At 33.8% G+C, this 26355-nt stretch overlaps 2 protein-coding genes across 2 annotated transcripts in view; both read left to right on the plus strand.

The window, feature by feature from the left end:
* Nucleotides 1-214: 214 nt before the first annotated feature.
* LOC113513489 (THAP domain-containing protein 2-like) lies at nucleotides 215-3031 on the plus strand. The gene is made up of 3 exons (XM_052896136.1): nucleotides 215-438; nucleotides 1669-1849; nucleotides 2244-3031. The coding sequence occupies exons 1-3, from the start codon at nucleotides 359-361 to the stop codon at nucleotides 2484-2486; spliced, it is 504 nt and encodes a 167-aa protein (XP_052752096.1). The 5' UTR covers nucleotides 215-358; the 3' UTR covers nucleotides 2487-3031.
* A 3491-nt stretch (nucleotides 3032-6522) lies between these two features.
* Nucleotides 6523-26355, plus strand: part of LOC113513488 (probable serine/threonine-protein kinase dyrk2) — a 171415-nt gene continuing 151582 nt past the window's right edge. Inside the window, exon 1 of the mRNA XM_031913542.2 lies at nucleotides 6523-7073. Coding sequence (XP_031769402.2) covers nucleotides 6896-7073 — 178 coding nt within the window. The 5' untranslated portion in view covers nucleotides 6523-6895. The remainder of the gene's footprint in view (nucleotides 7074-26355) is intronic.

Genomic DNA, 26355 nt, shown 5'->3' on the forward strand with positions numbered 1-26355 from the left:
CTTAGGGCTTTATGAGCTTAACTACTCACTGTTATTTTTATTCAAAATAAATTATGACACAATGTAATTTTTGTTTACAATAAATAAATAAATATGAAATTTAATATGTACGGGTGCACGTAATAAAGTATTTTCAATATTCTTATTTAACACTAATCCAAATAGTACGTATTGGAACGCGCTGTAAATGTTGCTGTCAATATTAAACGTCAACCGTCAGTGACAGTTTTGCTAATTTGTTTGTTTATTTTTCGTCAATGTTTTCTTCAAGATTTCCAATTCTCTTGAAATGTTTCTAGTTACATTTCTTCTTATAGTAAATACCGGCAAATAAGTATTTTTATCATAACAGTATAAAATGGTAAGCTGCGCAGTGTCTAATTGTAAAAACACATCTGGGAAAATCTCTAAGAACAAGGATGGCATTACTTTCCACAGGTGAACACGAACTGTAATACTACTTGATTAAACACGCATCCATTTTATTTACATATATTTTTAATTTTATTTAATCACTCGCGATCCGTTCTAGCTTCGCACGAGTAGACATAAAGAAAGATGGTATTTAATATCAGCTTTAATAGTTAAATTTTTAATATTATATTAAAGGTTCCATTATTTTTAATTTTTCTAGGGATTTCTATTTTTTTTTTAAATAATATATACCCTATATGTTACTCGTTGACAGTGCAGTTTTCTATAGGTGAAAGATTTTTTAAAATAATTTTAGTGGTTCTTGAGTTTATGCATTACAAACAAAAATATAAAAAAAAAAATTCTCTATATTTTTAAGTTTAAACAATGTATAAGAATTATAAAATATTTTAAGTATCTATATATGATATAAAAAACACTTGTACTACTTTCACAGATTTGAAATATACTCTGTTATGTCCATGGTACTGTTCATGTCTACAGGCGATGGGCTGTCAGCTTGCTTACCATTCTAAGTTGTATAAAATATATATATATATATATATATATATATATATATATATATATATATATATATTTGAACTGCTGGGTCTAGTAATTTAAAATTTTGAATAGTATCCTTTTTTGATAGTATGCATTCAGAATGAATTTTTTAAAAATTTCATCACAACAAGTGATAATGAGTAAAGACCAAGTTTTATATTTAGTTTACTATATAACAACAATTATTCAATTTAATTTTTCAAAATCTTACTCTGCAAGATATTAGTTAAGTTACTAATTAAGTTTATGTGTGAATAATATTAAGTATTAAGCATGTTTCTAATTACAATTATTAAAATTGGTTAAAAATATAGAAAAACTTATATAAAAGAAATTGGATATGAATTTTGAAGTTTCTAAAGCACATCTTTTAATACGGTTTTAATGCAAATGGACTTAAATTGTGTGTACTTTTATAATGAGCTACAGTCTTTAATATTTAATGACTAAGAAATATATTTAATGTATTAATATAAAATTTCCTTTCTATCTGTGGGTGTTATAAAAGCCCACTAAGAGAGGATGAGGGATGAGCACTACCATACCTCTTAAAATATCTTTAAAGCTTAACTGTGGTCGCCAATCCACCTGCCAAGCATGGCAACTACTAGCAAAACCCACCAAATTGGAAGCTTATGTTCAGCAGTGAACAGTTAAAGGCAGATGATGATGATGAATATAAAATTTCAGATTTCCCCGAGACAAAGAAAGACGTCGCCAATGGGAAGTGGCCGTCAACAGAGAGGAGGAATGGTCGTCCACAGCGTCCAGTGCAGTCTGTTCAGAACATTTTGAGGCCAATGACTTCTATTTGACAGAGAGCGGCCTGCGCAGGCTCTCAGTGGATGCTGTGCCTTCCATAAATATTTCTGTGAGTATTATAATAAAACTTGTGTCCAAGTATAATTTATTTTTGCTTAAAAAACAGTAATTTTATAATATTATATTGTAGAATATTTAATTTTGAATGTGGAATAATATAGTTTTAGTTCAAAAAATAATATGTACTAAATATATGATATTATGAAGTAATCTATTTTAATCTATTCATTATTGCAACATACATATACATATAAAATATTTTCAAACTTTTTGTGGGATAGAATAGTATTACTTTAATTACAAAAAAAAAAAATGGAAGATGGTAAAACAATGTTTGCCAACTGCAATTTTATAAAAATAGAAACAATTTACATTTCCTGTACCTTAACTGTCTCTATACTCAGATTTCATAAAAAAATATATTTTTTTAAAATATTTTACAGCCCTGCCAGGCACCTGAACCCACAATATCGAAATTACAACCAATAGACGTCACCCCAACAGATACGGAGGAAGTGATCAAACTGAAATACAGAGTGCGCAGGTTAGAAGTGATCGCTGAGAGTCGCAAGCGGCAGCTCAACCTTATGTGGCAAAGGAAACGGAGGCTCCGGAAGAAGTTGGAACAGATGAAGTGTTTAATCAAACATTTAATCAAGAATAAAAGAGATAAGGAGAAAAGCTGATGATGAAAGAGAAACTTTTGGTGTTATTTTGAGAATTTATTGTGACAAGTGTTTGTATTTTCTGAACTTTAAGACTGACTACTTAGAGCTAAATTATTTTTATTTTCAATATAGTCTGATATATGAATTGTATGTCAATGTATATAAAATATTATATATTTTATTTGTGATTATCAATTTCAATGAAATTTTGTTCATCAATGACTAGTTCCACTTTGAGGAGAGTGTTGCTCAATATATAAAAATCATGTGTCACTAATGCGAAGCTGGGGTGGGTTGTTAGCTAAATTTAAAACTACATAACAGTATTGACAAAGTGGCTGTTGTATAGTAAAACTAATTTCTTCTCGTATATTGTCAGATATCAGGCAAATGAGTCATGTAAATTATATTTATTTAATTTTAATTATTACATTTAAGCCCATTATTTTTAAATTTTAAAACTTGTATGAGTGTGTTTTAAAGTATTTATATTATTTATTTTTATAATAATTTTCTTAAACAACGATAAAATATTAAAAATTGTATGATTAACACATGTTTATTGCTTTTTACTATTATTACTATTATAATATTTTTTTTTAATATAAGATAAGAACTGCAAATTAATAAAATTATATATTATGAAGATAATACGTGATGATACGAGATTTTTATCACTGGAAAAAATTTTGTGTGTTAGGTAAAAGAATTAAGAGACAAAAATGGTAAACGAGTCGCCATATTTGTCTTTTAATCAAGATAGGTATATATATATATATACTAGTAGGTAGTATATATATATATATATATATATACTAATAGGTAGTATATTGTATTGTTGTGTTAGTATATTGTATATATGTATATATTGGGGGGAAAGGGATTGTTAGTAATAGAGATTAAAAATCCCATTGCTAGCAATATACCTAACCAGGTCGACCTCCTCGCGGTTCCCCCTGGAAACTATCATGGTTAATTCCTGATGAATTCATCATGATGGGCTAACTGGCCTGTTCTCATTCTCATCGATCACCCTTCACTGGTGCCCCGGCAGCGTATCCCGTTAGCGCAGGCAGGGTTACCATACCATTTTCACCCATTAAAAAAAAAAAAATATGTATATATTTTCATATTTACGTGTTGCTATGTGGTTGATGTTGGTACACGTGTTTAATTTAATTGATGAAATGGTTTCTGTGCTGATGGCACCACCACAAATGTATGGTTCAGTCTATAAGAGATCCGTTTGAGAAATAAGTCCACCTTTGATAACAATATTTATAACTGTCTTATCTATGCAATTTACAAGTGCAAGAAATTATATATATATATATATATATATATATATATATATATATACACATATATCTTTTTACTTCCATTATTTCCAAATACATAGATTTGTCCACCTTTGATAACAATATTTATAACTGTCTTATCTATGCAATTTACATATAGTAATATAGTGTTTAACAAAAACTTAAAATATGTTAGATGCTATTTGTATTTATATGTTATTTTTACCGCTGCAACACTTAATTTGTGGCTGCAGCTCACTCATACATAAACGATATATCTTCTTTGGAAAATACGCTTTATATTCTGAGGAGATAAAAAAACATCGCTACAGCAAACCATTTTAAAATTCCTATCACTAATAGGAATTAGCAGCGAACTTTAGAAAAAGGGGCGAGCACAAAAAACTCATGGAAAGGTCGCAGTATCACAGGTTTTTCTGCTTGAAAAAGCCTGTCTTTCAATAGTAGTAATAAAATAGATGCTATTTTTAACCGACTTCAAAAAGAAGAAGGTTCTCAATTTTTTTTTAGTTTATTTATGTCTGTTATCTCATAACTTTGTCAGTTGTAAACCGATTTGGAGTATTCTTTTTTATCTGTAAGCATGTACTTACAGATTGCTACCATAGAAGTTTTATTAAAACCGATTAAGTAGTTTAGTTTTGAATTCAAAATAACAGGGTTTGCCACATCATTGGAAATACAATCTTACTTATGTTGTAGGACATCTAAACATGTATTTAATACCTGTCTATCGCGAGTTTGACTTGTTTGTGGTAACACAGGTAGTCTTTCTTTCTACTTAGGGTGGACTTATGTTACGTTTACTATCAGACGGGCCGTATGCTTGTTTGCTATCATAGTACTATAAAAGAAAAAATATATAAGTAATAAAAAAAGTATATTCTGTTTCAATGGAACTTAATGAAAATGTAAACAAGCGAATAATTGACCCTACCATAAAACTTCTGATGTTCGATAGTAGTACATATTAATAAATCGATTAATTGATCGAATGTTTAGATTTATTACAAATTGATGATGATGATGACGTCATTTCATCATCATCATCATCATCATCATCATTTCAGCTATTATCCGACCACTACTGGTCATAAGTCTCTCCCATAGACTTCCACAAATTTCATTTGGTCTTTCTATTTTTTTATACCACAGGTGGTAGACGAATATACACCGGTTACTGTAACCTAGTATTATATTAAAGTCGTATCCTATAAATACCTGCAGTATCAGGTGCATTTAGCGCGCGTTGCTGACCCTGAAGGCATTTCTTTATCCCTATTTTGAAGAACCCAATGCTGTAGTCTTGATAAAATCTCGACAGGTTTAAATATTATATATTCTATGTCTTAATCACGAACAGTACAGTATAGGGGGGAAAGGGATTGTTAGTAATGGAGACTGAGAATCCCATTGCTAGAAATATACCCAAACAGGTCGACCTTTTCGCGGTTCTCCCTGGAAACTATCATGGTTAATACCTGTTGAATTCATCATGATGGGCTAACTGGCCTGTTTTCATTCTCATCAATCACCCTTCACTGGTGCTCCGCCAGTGATTGTAGTAGGTGGGTTACCATTCTATTTTCACCCATTTAAAAAAAAAGACAGTACAGTATAAATATCACAGAATGCACTATGACACCCACTGTACCCATCATGCGTCATCATATTTACAAGAAATTTTATAGCCAATTTTGAAAAAAGTAAATCTATCTCTTCGTCCACTTCGTCACTGAAGGTCGTGTCCTTGAAAGGTGTCTGTTGCCTCTCTTATGACGTTACTCCATTTCGCATGGTCTTCAGCTTCTCGCAGGGTAGCTGAGCAATTGTCAGTCCCGTAACGGCGGCTACTTGGTCCGACCATCGACTAGGTGATTGTCCGCGTGGTCTTTTTCCCTCTATCTTGCCTATAACCATTAGCTTGTCCAGATTGTCCAACTGTCGACGGGCAGTATGACCGAAGCATCCGAGAATCCTCCGATAGCAGACTGTCGGAAAAAGTAAATAAGTGTGATTTATATTTTTACTAGCATCTACTCGCGACTCTGTCCACGTGACCGGGAAATATTTACCGACCGGGATGAAAAGTGGTCTATATCCATCTTCTCAAATAATCTGTGTATACTAAATTTCATAGTGATTGATTAAGCCGTTAAGTTTCTTTTTTTATGCAACTTAGAATAGCAAACAAGCTGATGGCCCACCTGATGGACATTGGTAACCGTCGCCTATAGACACGAGCAGTACCATGGACATAACAGAGTACCGTTTCGCTCATGATACCTCCAACGCGTTGCCATTTCTGAGGACTAAGATGTTATTCCTCTGTACTCTGCAAATTCACTGCTATATCCCACCCTTCAAACCGAAACACAGCCATGCAAATAACTGCTTCACGGTAGAAACATGAATTGGACAGACGTTCCCAAGCAAATGACTTTTGTACAGTCTCCTTATGGTATGCTATGAGGTAACAAAGAAACAAACAAAAATACTTTCACATTTATAATATTAGTAAGGATTAAAATTATTTGAAACTTCCGCAGTGTTTTACATCGCAGTACTGCTTAATTTTTATTTTGCCTATAAGTAACAGTTCTATCACGGTGCAGTTAAATGCATCCGTTGCTCTGTCTGATAACATATCTCTTATCTGTATTGGAAACCTCAATACAGTTACGCCGGTTTCCAATAGCTTCTCAGTATCCGTCGATCGAAGCCTGCGCGCGCGCATAGTGGGGGCGAAAACAGATTCTCCCACCAATCGCGCCAGTACCTTCGCCGCGGACCGCGAGTGGCGCGCGTGTCGTGTTCGAAATTTAAATACAAATCCGATTCGAAAAACATTCCGTTCCACATAATAAACATATCGATAACGTTCTACCCTCGGTCTATCCAATTGTAAAGTGTTCACCCGTGTTTCCGTGTATGTGTTACAGTGTACGTGATCAGGTGTTAGTTTCCCAAACAATGTTGATGTGCAGGCACACGTATGTCATTGAATGAAACGCGTTAGCCAGTTGCAATCGGCGAAAATGTGACTGTTAGGCCGCTTTACACTGGTGTTTTTCTCATACAAAGATGGCTATAAACTATTGATTTATAATGTTAACAATGCGGCTGTTTAGAAGGATTACGCTTGTGCTTGTGTGCGTATTTGTTTTGGCGTTGTCTGTAGCGAGATGTGAGGATTCCTCGGAGGTGGTACCAGAATCGGAGGGCGTAGTGGGGAGTGATGACCAAAGTGACACACGGAAGGATGTGAAAACTGGTCTCCTGTCAGGTAAGTCTATCAACTAATAAGTATGAGGTTTCATATGGATATCAAATCTTTATCCAATTCTGGGGCTAATCTTGTTGTGTCTTCATCAGTAACTGTGTTTTGGTGAATAGCCTCACAATTCTAGGTATATTTTGAGCTTACAACCCTGAGTAATGAGATTCGAGTCAATTTAGAAAAAGTTCTTTCTCTAAATTGGCTCGAATGCGATTCCAGATTCGAATTTGGGGCTTTGTTTGCGCAAATAAACGTGCCTATCGCTGCGCCATAAAAGTAACTTTGGGTGCACAAGAATGAATAATAAGCCATTCAAGTTCCAAATCTGTTTATTCTACACCAATCTAAAGTTTTTGTTCAACGCAACACATTCAAGTTGTTTAAAAAATCAAGACTTTCTGATGTTCAAGGTACTGTTTATGTGTACAAGCGACGATTATCGCTTTACACTGGGTGTTTGTCAACGTGTTTGTCATTCTAAATCGTAAATGATCTTACAATAACGAATCCAAATGCGAAACTTTATGCCCACTTTGAATAAGAAGCAAACAAAAGATGTTATAAAAACTCGAGCCAAAGGTTTGTTACTGCCTATCTGCCTACATAACAGTTTATAATCGTCCGGGTTATTCATATGTCAGAACGTCTTCCATTACCTATTTATTATCAAAATATAGTCTTGATTGTTATGTCGACATGAACTGTACCTACCTATTGCATGTCTGTAGACGGAATACAGTCAAACCAGTTTTTTACTCGCTATTTGATATCATGAATATTAATTTCGGTTTCTAATGAATGATTTATGAATTCTAAATATATATATATATTTTTTGTATATACGTGGGTTTACAATGCGATAATCATTTTAATGATGATGATGGCGTGTCAGCCTTTAACTGGCCACTGCTGAGTATAACCTCTACCATAAGGGGGGTTTTTCCAGTAGTTGCCACTTTTAGCAGGCGGGTTGGCAACTGCAATTAGGTTTTTGGTCCTATATAAGAAGGACGCTGCTGTCCATGCCTCCACTGTAAGCTTTCTTAGTCGCCCCTTATGACACCTCAGGAAAGGGTGGCCTACTCTATGTAGGGTCCTACACGGATGATGATGATGACAATGCGATAATCAGTCTTCAATATTTTGTATTATTTAGGCTTTATTCAAAAATATCCTGATGTTTATATATATGTACCTATATAAACCTGTAATTATAAAAATTATAATGTAAAAATTCAGTACATATTGGAATCGATTCTGAGGCGGCACTTCTCTAAAATTTACTATTGGAGGGTTATTTAAACGGGGTCGCCACTCAATAAAGGTTCTTGAGTGGCGACCTCGTACGGGCAAGCGCAGTGTAGGACGACCCCCATTAGAAGTGTCGACCTCAAACGTAATACTGGGAGTCATTGAATGCAGGTGGCTTAGGACCGTTCTTTATGGCAGTCTACGGATATACAAGTATATATGTGGGTTCACGAGTATATGTATATATATACATATGTTTAGCAGTGGACGGATAATGGCTTAGATGACGATGATGATGATGAATTAAAATTTAATTTGACATCACAGCGATATCTTTATTGTAAAGATCAATATGAACTCATTTTCTAATAGATTTAAGTTTGTAATAAATATTGTAATTTTAGTATATGATGGCACATAAAACAGTAATTTTACAAAATTATCGTATTAAAATTTAGAGTTAGGTTTAGAAAATTGGCTCAGGATCAGAGGCAGGCGGATTAGCAACCCGCCTGCCAAGCGTGGCAACTACTGGCAAAATCCTCCAAAGGGAGCGGCTTATGTTCAGCAGTGGACGTTTAAAGGCTGATATGATGATGGTATTATGGCCAAATTATAATTTTAATTGTAACATTTTTTTTTTATTTTTTCTGTTTTTAGTAAAGCAGAGAAAATAAAAAATTAATAATGTACTTTATTTATATAAACATAATGTCTTGTTTACAATCAATTCAACGTATTCAAATATGTACACACAATGAATTCTAAAATTTAAAAGCGGATACAACCAGCGATTTTATGTTTGCTTTATTACCTATATAACTGTTACCTACGGCTGTGCCCTTGTGTGTTAAATAAGGATCTATCTAGACAATTTTAATTCAAATCCATTCATTCGTTTAGGCGCATTTGGGTAACAAATATTCCAACATCTATACAAGCTTACTGTCCGACTCGACCCACTGAAACTGCGTAGAGATGTTGCACCTCTGTGCATCTTCTACCAAATTTATCATGGGGAGTGCTCTGAAGAATTGTTCGGATTGATACCTGCTGCTGATTTTCACCATCGTACAACCCGCCATAAACTAAAATTTCATCCAAACCATCTGGACGAGTGGCGGTCCTCTACCGTGCGTTTTTCAAGGCACTTTCTCCAATGCACAACCACTCTTTGGAATCAACTTGCAGCAGCAGTATTTCCGAACCGATACGACAACATAACCTTCAAGAAAAGAGCATATTACTTTTTAAAAGGCCGGCAGCACATCTGTTATGCTGCTGGTGTTGTGGGTGATCATGGGCGGCGGTAGTCACTTACCATCAGATGAGACGCATGCTCGTTTGCCCCCTGTGTTGTAAAAAAAAAGCGTTCACACTTACAATAATTAGAACCATTGCTAATTACATTTTTATAATGATGAATTTCAAGTTCGCCCATTTTAAATGTCATACGATAGTTGCACCTAACTAGTGATCGAATAAGTAGATATTTAGTAGTATTTCCCATTCCGAGATGGTATTCAAGGAGAGACGTATCAGACATTCAATTCTATTGTTTTATTTACAACAATTTTGTATTATCGTATTTGTATTGTTTAGGTATAAATTTTAAAATGTTTACACCAGATTCGATAGATTTTTTTTTATACAACTTAGAATGGCAAACAAGCTGACAGCCCACCTGATGTAAAGTGGTAACCGTCGCCCATAGACATGAGCAGTACCATGGACATAACAGAGTATACTGTTTCGCCCATGATACTACCCACGCGTTGCCATTCCTGAGGACTCAGGTGTTATTCCTCTGTACCCAGTAAATTCACGCCATATCCCACCGTTCAAACCGAAACACAGCCATGCAAACACAACTGCTTCACGGTTGAAACACGAATGGGACAGAGGTGCCCAAGCAATCTTTTGTACAAAGTCTCTGGTATAGAATAGCCTGACTGTCACTTGTTATTCTTAATAATTAGGTATATTTGTTCAATAGCTGAGATTTCCGAGTTTTATTAATTTCACGAGAGGCTATATAGCAATTATTATACATTTCTATTCCATTACTAGTCGTTTCCCGCGGCGTTGCCCGCTTCTAACTATGTAGTTCCCGTATATCATTCACATTGGATGTCTTCATGAATCCGGTCTTATATTGTATTATATACTTAAATGATAGTTACGTACCTAATACCTTCATAAAATTTCAGCCAATACAACTGATCGTTTATTTTATAGCATTTTATATGCGATTCTTTAGATTGATTTTCTTTTTTATTTATGAACCGATTGAAATAAAACAAACACTAAATGTTAAGTGGAGCAAACCGCAATGCATTAGTGAAAACCGCGTTCAAGTCGGTTAAGTCGTTTCTGAGATTAGCATGCATAAATGTACAGACAAACAGACAAAAAATTTAAAAATTGCGTTCTTTCATAAAGCCCCCTATAATAGTTTATCTTATATATCTTCTATGTACAGATAGCGACCTGTTACGATTTTATTATATATGTATTGTTTGTGACGTACTATTGTTTAAAATTTCTTTTCAACACTATTTATATAAAAAAACAGCTTGTCTGTTAGACTGTTGGCATTTTGTTGTACCTATATATACTGGATTTTATTATAAATGTGGTAGCTAAATAATCCAAGGATATAGACGTAGGATATCAAAAGTTATATTACGTAAGATTGTTCTTAGAAACTAAACTTGTTTTTGACGCCCGCCCGCTTGAATAAGTACATAAAATATCCTATGTGCTAAGTTTGGATATAAACTATCTGTGTAAGGGGAAAGGGATTGTTAGTAATAGCGTCTAAATTCCCCATTACTAGCAATATACTCTATCAGGTCGACCTCCACGTGGTCCCCCTGGAAACTATCGTGGTTAATTCAAATGGAATTCGTCACGATGGGCTAACGGACTCGCTTTCATCATCACCTATCACCGTTAGCGGAGGCGAGGTTACTATTCCATTATTATTTATTAAAAAAAAACCTATCGGTGTACCAAATTTCATACAAATTCGTCCAATAGTTTTTGCATGAAAAAGTAACAATTATCCATCCATTCATCGTTACAAACTTTCACATTTATTATAAATATATTAATAGAATTAATAAAAAAATAAACTAAAACTGAGAATCTTTAACTTTTAAAAGTCCTTCAAAATAGGAGTTAAAAATATTCATTACGTTTACAATCAAGTTTTTACTTAGTTAATTTAAAAAAAACAACTGTCTTATAAATATTTAACAATAAATATATTTTCGTACGCCCTTTTTTGTCGTTAAGGGCCAACTAGTCGCTTCCTTCATTCATATTTGTAATGCGTACGCAACTTATGACTTGTCAGTCAACAATAAACAATCCATGGAATTTATAAATACCTACGTGATAAATTAATTGTGTACCATTCTAGAAATCAATTACTAAATGGCATTTTTACGATTAAGTAAGCGACAATTAATTGAATCTTGTTACGTTACTAGTTTTCCCTCGCTGCTTCGTTGCAAAATAACAAAAAAAAACTGTATAAAATTTGGAAATTTTACACACTTATGAGCTTTCTAAATTCCTTTCTTTTTCTTTCTAATTCACCTACGCTATATAAAGATCCTAGCTGCAAAATCTCAAGATTCTAGATTTAACAGTTTAGGCTGTGCATTGATATAATGTCAATTGATAGAACGAAGGCGAAAGGGATTGCTAGCAATGGGGCTGCTAGCAATATACCCTATCAGGTCGACCTCCACGTGGTTCCCCCTGGAAACCATCGTGGTTAATTCTTGTTGTATTCTTCACGGTGGGCTAAATGACCTGTCTTCATCTTCTGTCATCTATCACTGGTGCTCCGCCAGCGTATATCGATAACGCTGACGGAGTTATCATTCCATTATCAACTATTGAAAAAAAATTACTGATAGATGGGTCAGTCAGTCAGTCATACTGCGTGCTCTTTCATGTATATATTTGTATCTTTATATTTATTTAGTTGTAAGATCAAAAAATACACTTCACAACTGATAAATAAAGCTCTTTTTTTTTTCTTTTTGATTTTCGGATTGTAACATTGATCAAATGTTAGTTACCTAACGAATAAAATTAAGTTAAATCTAACTTTGGAAAAAGAAACATGAATTTAACTTCAATTAGTCAGTATTTGTTAAAATTTACTCTGATATGTATTAACTATTTTATAAGCTTAAGTTATAATCGCAAAGCAACGAGTAGTTGATTTAAATAATTTCATTTATGGTCACGGGAAAACTGAGATGTTGGACGACTTTCAAAAGTTTTGAAATTGTTTGTAATCACCGCCATTTTGTGAAGCGAAACATCTGGGATCGACGCAGCGAGATGTAAATTGCAGCTCTGCCGTTTATTAGAATTAACATTTGAATTTTGATGCAACATAATGTAAAGATTAGATTTAATTTCAGTAAATTTTAGAAGTAATTTTACCATTTCTGTCCATGCTCATGTATATATATTCTATTGCTGGCAATGACTGGGACTCACTGGCAGTATAATTGGGTATTAGAACGTAATGAGAAAGAAACAAAGTTTTGTTGAAATTATTATAAAAACACTCTGAAATAAAATTATCAACAAATCGAAACATTAAATCAGTTATTCGTCTTTTTCACTACCTACCTACCGTTGGACTTTTTGTTAATGGATGATAATGGAATGGAAACCTCGCCTGTGCTAACGGTATACGCTGGCGGGGCACCAGTGCGGGGTAAAAGGTGAGAATGAAAAAGCAGGTCAGTTAGCCCATCGTGATGAATACATCTGGAATTCAGCATGATGGTTTCCAAGGAGAGCCACGTGGAGGTCGACCTGACAGGGTATATAGTTAGCAATGGGTCCGGTAGCTCGCATTACTAATTCTTCCCCACACCGTTGGACATTAGCAGACCGTCTTCAATAACATTTCAGAATACAGGTCGAATCAATAACATTTTCATAAAATTCTATCAAACCAGATTTTACTTACTAAATGATATCTGGTAAGCCCACTTATGACTTCACATTAAGAATATCACTTGGGTTTAGTTAAAACATAATTTCCACGCTTTCAAGCGAGTTGTTAATAGCAAAAATTTCGACCTTCTTTGAACCGCACACCGCGTAGTGTACACCGTACGCCTTATAGTTGCGCAACCGCTGTGAATACCGCATTTCCATTACAATTGACGACGGTTTTAAGTAACGTACTTACCTACCTATGTACTACATGGAATACATACCAACTTGTCACTAAGTACTTCCTTCTTTGAACTGTTACATGCCTGGTAACATTGGTCACAAGCTCTTCTTAGTTCATTGGAAGAGTTCCTAATTCTGTATGGTCATTTAAAATCTCTCTTAGACTTACATTTGAAAGTGTTGCGTCTATATTGTTTTTTTAGAACACAAAGGTGAAACGAGCGTACGGCTTACCTGGTATTAAGCAACTTTAATCGCCTATTAGTACTCGCGAAACTGAAGGAATTACTGGTGTACAGTCGATATTTTAGGAAGTAGTATGCTTCTAAAGTTTTTGATGCCAGATCTGTTGGCAAATACTATTGCTAAATATTAATTTAACAGGTGCATATTTTTTTTACCTTTTTAGAAATGATTTGTAACCCTGTAGTTTAGGTATAATCTTTGAATTTACAGGGTACAGAGGAATAACACTTTTTTTTTAACGTCTGGAAAATGCTTTATTCAGACCCATACACCTTGTGGGAGGTGAATGGGTACTGTGGGAATCCCCCCGTAAGGTGGGGGTGTACCCACCAAAAACCAGACGATATACCCTCGAGGTGCCATATGTCGGAGACATGGGTTCGCACTCACCACAACTCCGACGGCAGCGACCCGCCCCCTGATGGCAAGAGCAGGTCTCCTGTCTCAAGATAGGGTGGATGGCGTGCTCACCCTACCACTCCGGGGATGCGCCGGTATATTAGCACATCCCCCAGGAGAGGAATAACACCTGAGTCCTCAGGAATAGCAAGGCATGGGGGGTATCATGGGCGAAACAGTATACTCTGTTTTGTCCATGGTACTGCTCATGTCTAAAGGCGACGGTTACCACTTTCCATCAGGTGGGCCGTCAGCTTGTTTGCCATTCTAAGTCGTATATAAAAAAAGGTACTTAGTTGATTTATCAGTGAAGTGTAATATCGCATGGGTACCATAATAAAGTTCAAGGCGTGGCTGCTCTGTAATAAACAGAGCCATAATTTGACCCAGATTGTTGGAGGTTTTAATTTTCACTTGGCAAGAAACTGTTTTCGTTAATATGTTTTTGTTACGGATAACACCTTCTCTTTGTAATTAGGTATTTCAACCACAAATGTATTGTCATTAGATGAATCAATTTCATCTATCTTTACGTCAGTTCCCTTACGGAATTGGCAATCGAGTATTTAATAACTATTTACCAGAAGGAGACTTTGTACAAAAGTTTTGTGCTTGGGTACCTCTGCCCCCACTATGTTTCTGTTGTGAAGCATCTATGCTTGCATGACTGTGTTTCGGTTTGATGAAATATGACAGGGAAATAATGGATATGAAGGTATAGGTCTAGTCCTCATGAATTGGAATGTATTAAGGATGTTATAGGTACCACTGTCTGATATTCATGGCACTGTTCATGTCTATAGACGACGATTACCACTTTCCCTCAGGTGGGCCATATTCTTTGCATGTATCTAATTGTATGTTGCATAAAAAATTGTACGGTAATGAAACGATTTAAACTATATATTGTACGCTGCTTTACCCGTTGACATTGATGCTCCTTTCCATTTTGGGTTTGCTGGAAGAGAATTTTAGATTTAAGCCAGCTTATATACATTTGTTTACCTCTATCATATTTTCATGTATTATTAGTATGTACAATAAAGTATAAATAAAATAAAATAGAGATACTAAAGTCCAAGAAGAAATACGTTCTCAGAAAGTTTGTATCCGCATAGCGGAAGCAAATACGTGTAACTGTTTTAAATAAAATTATACTCACGACAGCCGTGTGTTGCTGGCACACAATTTCATTGCAGTGCAGTACCTACGTCTCTATCTGGATATTTCGTAACAATCCCATTAGTCTCGCTCTGAGGTTTTGTGGTCATCGAACAATAAAAATCATTGTTCATCTCACTGGAATATATTTTCGTTCAGTTATTTTTGAACGCTTTAATTTGTCACGGTTAACAGATTTCTGTATGTAGTTTTTACCCTTTATTCGAAAGGTTGTTTATAATCCTTGTGCTATTTGAAATATTTCACTACCCATCAATAGTTTATTAGCGGAATGTTGTAAGAATTTGCATTTTGTCCAATCAATCAACCATTGTTAGTGTGGGTTGGACTATAGGAAAAATGACCTCCACGTGTCTAAAGCGTATAGATTTTAACGCTTTTCTATATGTTACAACATGTAAGCAATTTTTTTCTCTCGACTCCCTTTATTAACATGCAATAATGTTGCCAATTCTTATTTTATTGTGTCCGTCAATTTTATTTACTTATTCTTTTCTATCTGCAAGGTTGTATTGCTCAATAGTTAACGACGATTTTTAACTTACGTTATTGGTTTGTAGCTGGGTAGGTATTCATTTAAAATTTAATGTGTTTTAATAATTAACCACATAATATTATAGTAATGTGTGATCTTCGTAACTATTAATTAATTGAATATTCGAAATCGTGCATAAAATTTTTGACCAAATCAATGTTTTCAAATTGACTTCCATCTTAATAGTCCTTACATTTTTTTTTCTATACAACTTAGAATCACAAACAAGCTGACGGCCGACCTGATGGGAAGTGGTAACCGTCGCCTATAGCATGAGCAGTACTATGAACATAACAGAGTATATTGTTTCGCTCATGATACTCCCCATGCGTTGCCATTCCTGAGGACTCAGGTGTTATTCCTCCGTACCCTGTAAATTCACGCCATATCCCACTCTTCAAACTGAAACACAGCCATGCAAACACAACTGCTTCACGTTTGAAACACGAACTTCACTGGCGCCCCGCCGGTGTATACCCATAGCGCGGGTGGGGTTACCATTCCATTATCATCCATTAAAAAAAAAAAACAAAAGAGTATATACGCGTGTGTGTCAAATACCTAGTAGTATGTGTAATTTTTTTTATTAATTAAATGTATATTTTTTTCATAATTAAAAAATATATTATCATTCTGCATTTCTTCTCGATATAAACTATGACTGTACCAAATTTTATACTCCTCCGTCCACGCAATTCTCGTAAGGTGTACAAAGATTTTGCTTCACGTATTAATTATATAGATTTTATTGTTTCTTATATAATATACAATACATATACATAATTATGTATGGCAAGTAATAAATTTAATAAACAGTTATAATGTTGTATATAAATTGACCGAAGCAACCTCTTCCTGTCCAAATATGGGTTGGCCAGTCGGCACAATGGAAGCGGCGTTTCCTCCGCAGAACAATAAGGTGCGCGCGCGCATGGGAGCGTTCTCGCTGGCCTTTGACGGATTTTTATACAAACACGCTCATTGTTGCCTGCAATGTTACTGCCATTTACGTTTATTTGCGCTTTTCGAACAAAATTTCTATATTTGATTGTTTCTATTGTAGGTTACGCGTCTAATTAGTGTATTATAAAAAATGATTCGTACAACCAAATCTCATTCTTGACTAGTTTTGATATTTATATCCAGCATATGGCAAACAAGCTGACGGCCCACCTGATGGAAAGTGGTAACCGTCGCCTATAGACATGAGCACTACCATGGATATAACAGAGTATACCGTTTCGCCCATGATACCCCCCATGCGTTGCCATTCCTGAGGACTCAGGTGTTATTCCTCTGTATCCAGTAAATTCACGCTATATCCCACCCTTCAAACCGAAACACAGCCATGCAAACACAACTGCTTCACGGTTGAAACACGAATGGGACAGAGGTGCCCAAGCAATCGACTTTTGTACAAAGTCTACCTCTGGGAGACTAATTATTAATGGGTGAAATGAAAAGATGATACCGCTTGTGCTATCGGTATACGTTGGCGATACCAGCGTTGGGGATACCAGTGAAGGATGACAAGTGAGGATGGTGGCCCATATTATAGTATGGCCCATAATGACCAATTGAACAAACCACTATGGTTACCAGGAGGAACCGCGTGGGGGTTGACCTGATGGGTCTTTTAAACCTCATTTCTAACCCTACCATTATCTTCCCTCCCCCCCCCCCCCCTTCTGTGTGGGTATTACAATCATTGTTATTTTTCTGTTTTGTTCCATATTGTTACGGTAGGGTTAATGAGTCTTTTTGTTTTATTCTACTATATTTGCAGTTTGCTCTGTATTTACTCTTAATCTAGATGTATTATATATATAATTAAAATAATGCTTGGCTGAAGTAAATTCAATTTAAACTGAATTTATACATCTGACATTGTTTCTTTGTTAAATGTTGACATTTTTGTTATTTTTATATTTAGTATTTTTTTTTAAACTGTCATAAAGTTATTAAATTAATGACATAAATAATATTTTAATTTTGTAATGAGTGGGTATTACCGATTGTCACATTTAATTTGGTATCGATACTTCTGACGTAATCGCGTGTGTTGAAACAAATCATGCACTTTATAATGTCCAAACTGGTGGCAGAGTGGTGGGCTGGCTTGTTGAGGTGTCTATAATATGGTTGAACACAACGATGGCTGGTCCGTCATACTCGTGAACGATTGCTACTAGTAAGGACTGGTCTGTTCAAGAATACTTTAATTAATTGTAGCTCTTTTTTATCTATATAAAGATTGTTATAGTCATTTTGTTCATTCGTATTTTTTTTTTATTGTAAACAAATTTTTTTTAAAAGCAACAGCTCATTTTCTTGCCCATTCTTCTCAGCTGAAATTGCATTTCGAACTAGGTAGATCTATAAAACAATGATTTACCATTTTACCACCACATTATATGTATGTACCTATTATGTATGTATTATAAAATATTTGATTGATTACTCAATCGATCAATCAATACAAAATTTGCTTGTTGTATAAATATTCTATTTATTAATATCTATTTACATATATTTACGTGGGAATTGTATACACCTATAATTGATATGTTTATCTAGCCTTAAGCTTACTTATCGCATTGTGTCTATTGTTTAATTATTGTGAACATATTGTTGATGTATCTTATATAAATAAATAAATATAGTCTATTGATCTCTTTTTAAGTCTTCCTCTACCCTTGTATTAATTCATGTCTACACTTACTTCTTTATTCATCGTGTAAATCAAGCGAAAATTTAATGAAAAACTTTGATCGTCTCTATTCCAAATCTATGTATTTGGAAATAATGGAAGTGAAAAGATATATGTATATATATATATATATATATATATATATATATATATATATAAATGCACGTCAAACGGTTGAATGCAATCTTTTTTTTTTAATTAAATCTTTTTAATGTATTCGAGTGTTATTCATTCCAACAATTTCTTTTTTATCTACATTGCCATTAGCGCTATATTCAAGTTTCCTCTGATATTCTGTGGAAATTATGGTAACAACATTTGTATATTATTTAAAATGATGCATATGACGTAATTTAGGACAATGATACTCTTCGCCTTTTGTTTGCTCTTCTGTTTAGTTAAATTATACTGAGGGCTCGGCTACGAGTTACGGTTTGCGAGCACGCCTTTAAAGACATTGCGTAAAGCTTACCAAACATAGCCATGATATTAAAATTATCAACCTTATCGTAATACGCATAAGGTGTATAATAGCAATACAAGTTGTGTTTCGGTAGCAGAATTTATTTAAGAAACCAATATGCAAATATAGACTGTATTGTACGTGACTAAGAGTTATAATGGATAGTTCTTGGCAATCTTTAGACAGCTCATGTGTTACGGATAATGTTATATGAGCATCGCAATTAGTTGGGTCGGTTTCAGTTACATTTCGTACTTATTTTGTAACATCCTCTAATGGTTTGTATATATTTTCATATTTACGTGTTGCTATGTGGTCGATGTTGGTACACGTGTTTAATTTAATTGATGAAATGTTACGATTTCTGTGCTAACGGCATGTGTGCTAACAGTATGGCGGGGCATCAGTGAGTTATCATAGAGAATGAAGTGAAGTCAGGTAGTACATCGTGATGAATTTAGCATGAAATAACCACGAATGTATGGTTCAATCCGTATAAGAGATAGTCAGTATAAGAGATCTGTTTGAGAAATATTTATAACTGTCTTATCTATGCAATTTACAAGTGCAAGAAATATATATATATATATATATATATATATATATATATATATAATATATATATATATATATATATATATATATATATATATATATATATATATACTTCCATTATTTCCAAATACATAGATTTGGAATAGAGACGGTGCATTTTATATACTCAATCAATATATCCTGGTCCTGGTCATCCGGACAATGTCGCGGGTAAACATAAATATATAGCCTGGGGGGAAAGGGGTTGTTAGCAATGGAGTTTGACAGCCCCATTGCTAGCAATATGCCTTATTAGGACGAACTCCACGTGGTTCCCCCTGGAAACCATCGTGAATAATTCTTGTTGAATTCGTCACGATGGGCTAACTGACCTACTTCATCCTCACCTATCATACTTCACTGGTGCCCCGCCGGTGTATACCGGTAGCGCGGGTGGGGTTACCATTCCATTATCATCCATTAAATATATATATATATATATATATATATATATATATATATATATATATATATATATATATATATATATATATATATATATATATATATATATATAGCCTGTATTACATATCCCTTATATTGTTTATTTATTTTAAAAACATTGGCAAGAAATGAATAATCGAATATAGGTATTTTTATCGAGTTCCAAACAGTATCTTATATCAATACGTATATAAATATATAAAAGTATCAGCAGTATTTGGTAATACCAATTAATATTTCGTATAATAATTATTATGTACTCAATAAAATTGCCTATACTCAATTATTATATCATAATTCACGTACGGACACTGTGGTGAATACATTAAACAAAGCAAGATTCACTTAGAGGCATTCCAAAACGCCCATCCGTTTCATATTGTGTTGTGATCATGCATCGTTGTAAAGGCAAATACCTACTGATGTATCAATTTAACAAGCCAGAAGTACTTTGTCCTTTTTTATACAACTTACAATGGCAAACAATCTGACCGGCCCACTTGATGGAAAGTGGTAACTGTTACCTATAGACATGAACAGTACAATGGACATAACTGAGTATACAATGCTATCCATGGTACCATTCATGCGTTGCCATGCTTGAGAACAAAGTTATGCCTCTGTACCTTGTAATTTCATCGTCATAATCTAATCCATCCTGTTCTGATCGAAACAAAAAGCAGAAAGAAGTTTTGAGTGTTTCAAAAACTCTTGTGACAAATGTTAGTTGTGGGTGATCATGGGCGGCGGTATTCACTTACCACCAGGTGAGCCGCATGCTTGTTTGCCCCCTGTGTTGTAAAAAAAAAGTTAAATATTTCATTAGAAAATGATACTAGTATTATAAATGAGAAAGTTTGTAAAGATAATTTAGTTGTTTAAATATTTGTTATGCATGTTTGTTAATTAACAATCAAGGCTTAAACGGTTGAACGGATTTCAATGAAATTTGGTACGCGGGTAGGTCGTATTCTAATTTAATATATAGTATAATTTATATAGTGATTAATGTGGAAGAAAACTGCGGAAAACGGCTAGTTTTTAATAAAAAATAATAAAATGTTAAAATAATATAATATTAAAATACATATCTATTGAGAACATTCTACATTTTTAAGTTGGTAAAACATTTAAATTGTTGTAAGTGATTTGTTCATACTACTTATAACCGTTTCACTATTTGGAAAACTAATCGCCCAATGATGTACAAAGTAATTTATGCTGGAAAAATCATACAAATTAAGAAAAAACAAACTTTCCATCGGGCGGGTTGTTAGCTTGTTTGCCTTTCTAAGTTGCATAAAATATATATATTAATTTTCAAATTTTTATCATTAAGGAAAGAAAATATCTCAAAGCTCTGTAAATTTGCTTTAAATATGTGTTTTTACAAAAACTAACTACTATCTTACCCAAGACATTTTAGGTTGCATTTGATGGTCGAGATATAAATTAGCCATCGCGAAAGGCGTAAACGAAATAAACATCGTTTAGTCAGATTTTTAACATATTTTTATTTAGTATGTTTAACATTCCCCGTTGGAAGGTCAACGGCTAAACTTGCCTCAAAGTCACTGAGGACAACCCTTTTTGAGCTGTAAAAATAAAGGGTTATTAAATAATATTTATTTATTTATTACAATTTTCGATAACTGTAGTGTAGTAAAAGGTAGGTCCACACAAATAGTGAATAGTAGATACATTATATTACAAGGAGACATGATTAAAAATGTTACGGAGAGGACTAGGGAGGACTTTTAGATATTGCCCTTCGCTTGCTAGGTAATTGCCCCAAATAATTGATTTTTTTATACAACTTAGAATGGCAAACAAGCTGACGGCCCACCTGATGGAAAGTGGAAACCGTCGTCTATAGACATGAGCAGTACCATGGCCATAATAGAGTATACTGTTTCGCCCATGATACCCTCCATGCGTTGCCATTCCTGAGGACTCAGGCATTACTCCTCTGTACCCTGTAAATTCATTGCCATATTCCACCCTTCAAACCGAAACACAGCCATGCAAACACACATGTTTTGCTCCAATACCATCACATATTGGTCTAATTTTTCCGTTTCGACACAAATACTACCCTATCTCTCAAGTTGGAGCAAACAATATATTATACATTTACAAAATTTCATTAAAATCAGTCGGGTTTCGGAGATGAATGTGAACGAACAACTTGACACGGGATTTTTAAAGTTACGAATACTAGGATTTGTGTGATTACACTAATTTTTATTTCATTTATGATAAAATTAAAGTTTTGCCATACGAATTATGGATAGTAGAATTTTATATAAAACGACAATATAATGTTAGATTTATCTTTATTTCTTTTTATTTATTAAGTAAACAAAGAATACATAATTATTATAGAAATACGTTTACGTAACTTCAAAAATCACAGTCAAATGAATCTCGACAAATAATCGTAAATTTTGACATGCAGGATTTTGTTATTGTTAATTTTAAATTTGGAATTTTCCAAAAGTATATTTGCGACCAGTGTGAATGGGGCTCAATCCAAATGTTTAGAGGCATGCGCCTACGCATACATAATCCATACAGCCTCGGCGGGTTGGCTTTAATTTTTATTATTGTTCTTTTAAACATTTGTGGGCGATGAACTTGAAGTACATAACATGTGTTTAAACGTAACTTGAATAGTATTTAAATGCGTTTAGTGAAGTAAACACTTTATTCCACTCAAATTGGCCGAAGTGTTTTCTATGTCGGTTGGTACTTGTACATTAAAATATTGTAAATGAGTATTAGAAAGAATTAAAAATTTTCAACAAAAAAAAAATTAATCGTGACAGAATTAATATGAAATAACGGCACTTCCTTTACCATGTTATGTCCATGGTACTGCTTATGTCTATAGGCGACGGTTACCACTTTCCATCAGGTGGGCCGTCAGCTTGTTTGCCATTCTAAGTTGTATAAAAAAAAAACCATGGGTGTTGTAATCTCCCTCATACCTCGCCCATTAAATTCCCTTAGTCGCCTCTTAAGATATCCATGGGAAACGATGGAATGTCATATTCTATGGTGGAACCACACAGCTATATTTTATATAATGCTAAATATGAATTGAGTATGTGTTAAATTTTTTTTTAATGGATGATAATGGAATCGTAATCCCGACTGCGCTGACGGTATACGCTGGCGGTTCACCAGTGACGGATGATAGGTGAGGATGAAATGGCAGGTCAGTTAGCCCATCGTGATGAATACATCCAAAATTCACCACGATGGTTTCCGGGGTCGAGGGGGGGAGCACGTGGAGGTCGACCTGACGGTGTACATTGCTAGCAATAGAACTGATAGTTTGCATTACTAACAATCCCTTCCCCCCAATTTTGATATAGATTTTAATATAAAGTTTCACTGGAAGGAATACTTTTCAATATTAAAAAGTATGTGTTGTTTAATCTACTATTTCTCTAATAACATTGTCTTTATCTGTATTTTGTTTAAATTATTTTCTAACATAGTTCTAGCTATCACATTCTTTTTTTTTGAAATTGTACTCTGATATTCTCCGAGTTGATTTCCAATTAATTTGATTTTGTTAAGATCGTATCCTCAGTTTTGTAGTAGCAGCATACTTGTTCTTGTTTAATGGCATTGAACATTATATAAATGGTCTACAGAATGTTATCACACATCTATTGCGCATAGTGTAGTATATTTTAATGAATAGATTTTCGTTGGTTTGGCCATTTGGAGAGGATGGATGAAAGAAGAATTACGAAAGAGATTTATCGAGCAAGAATGAATGGAGATGTCGGTAGCGGCCGCCCTAGACGGACGTATGTCGACCAAATAGGCGACGTGCTGAAGAAGGGCCAAATTAAAAGTACCCATAACCGGCGAGCGTGTATGAAAAGATTGATGAATGTGGAAGAAGCGAAAGAGGTCTGTTTGAATCGAAGCATTTGGCGTACCGTTGTTTCTGTCTACCCTAATGGGAGACAGGCGTGACAGATATGTATGTATGTATGTAGATTTTTGTAAACAAAATTAAGTTTTTCGTCCCATTTAGTTTTATTTTTATTTATATATTTTTACCTTCTAGTAGTTCATATTTTAATAGTATTTGTAATGAAATAAGTTCGTTCTATTGATACTAATCAATTAGTTGTGGAGATTGAAGTTCAAGAATTTTTCCAATCGAATCAACAGCTTGATCTGATACTTAATCATCAGAATCAGTTTATAACTAACTATGATTTCTTCCACGCTCGTATGATGATGTTGAATAGCCTATACCTTCCTTAAGAAATAAGCTATCAATACAAAAAATAATTTTTCAAATTTGACTGGTAGTTTCAAAGATTAGCGCGTTCAAACAATTAAATTCTTTTATTTCAATATATATTAGTATTTATGTATGTATTTATTTCCATAAAATTTAAGTATTATGGTATTGGTACACCTAATTTTGCTTCCCAAAGGATCTCCAGTCAGATATTGATGCTACTTTCCACTTTGGGTGTTGCTGGAAGAGAACTCTTTTAGAGTTAAGCTCGCCTTTGTACATTTACTCACCTCTGTTATATTTTTATGTATTATTAGTGTGTACAATAAAATAATATAAAATATTTATAATACATAAATAGAAACAGAATGTTAAGTACAGTACGTAAAGAGAATCATTAAAAGTCAGTTCAAAATAATTGGCAAGATATCGCATACGTAAAAAAATAACTTTTAATATGTTACAAAAATCCAAGGATAGCATGGCAATGTCCTAGTTTAGAAATAAATGTGTAAAAAAAATTGTAATCAACCAAAGCCTGTAAAAATATATCTTTAATAAGGCACTTGTCTATACAATGATGAAAACCAAAATATATATGCTATTTATCAGAATAAAAAAAAAAAAATATAATGATGCAACTAAATTTCGAAATCATTTATAGAAAAACTCAAAAGATTTCTATTGGAGATTTATAAATTGTTAAATCTAAACTTAACCTTGTTTATTGGAGAGAGATTGATTATTCACATAATAATGAAGTAACGTTAAATGCATATAAATTTTAATCAAGAGAACGCATTGCAAAATCAGTGTTGGGTTAACATTACGTGGTTTTACTCGATATATCGGTTAATAAATCACGTTCATTTACGGTGGACAGATTAGAATTATTCTGTTTGATTTTGTTACTAGAATTGATCTAAAATAGATCGATTCAGTGTGACGACGTGCCATGCGAGTATCCGTGACTCCAAACTCAAAGATGGTATCGAATCCTTTACCCTGAGGATAGACTGCCTCATTTTGAGTTTTTCTATTTCTGTGATATCAAGAATTGTTTGATATAATATCCACGTTTATCTTTCGCTATCACACTTCCTAGCATCGACGGGAAGTTCAGCACATACTATAGAGCCTGGATGGTCACGTACAGTCTAGTTTTGTAGATATTTTCTTCCATGGGCACGAATGATATGGCAGTGAATTTACAGGGTACAGAGGAATAACACCTTAGTCCTCAGGAATGGCAACGCATGGGGGGTATCATGGGGGAAACAGTATACTCTGTTATGTCCATGGCACTGCTTATGTCTTATAGGCGACGGTTACCACTTTCCATCAGGTGGGCCGTCAGCTTGTTTGCCATTCTAAGTTGTATAAAAAAAAAAGAATGAACTTTCGTACAAAATTTTTCTAAGAGACAACAATGTGAAATTATTCAAAAAAGAGTTAAAATGTTTTCAGGGTACGCAATAACATTTATAAACTATCAATATTATTTTTGTATGCAGTTTATTTGATGAATTTATGTTTGTTTAGTTGACACATTTCATTGATAATAAATTACTTTTTATGTAAACAAGCTGTCGACCCATCTCATGGAAAGTGACACCGTCGCCTATTGACATAAATCATGGAGCGTCATGGATATGATGCTACTTAATTGTAACATTTGTTAGATAGATAGATAGATAGGTACTCTTTATTGTTTCCTCCAAAAGATTACAATAGTAAACTTATTATAAATATAAACAATTACATACATAATGTTACACACTTGTATCAATTTGTATTTAATATTTTTGTATCTAAGTGAGAGCATGACACCACTTTTATAGTAAAAGTTATAATTACTATAATAATAAAAATTTTAATGCCGTCTGTAACTTTATATAGGTCCATATCTTTTTTTTAACTTATTATACATATGTTTGAAATATGTTAATATAGAATTTTACGATCAATTGT

This window comes from Galleria mellonella, unplaced genomic scaffold (genome assembly GCF_026898425.1).
Source record: "Galleria mellonella isolate WM207_F2 unplaced genomic scaffold, CSIRO_AGI_GalMel_v1 utg117, whole genome shotgun sequence".
In the NCBI taxonomy this organism is placed as follows: Eukaryota; Metazoa; Arthropoda; class Insecta; order Lepidoptera; family Pyralidae; genus Galleria; species Galleria mellonella.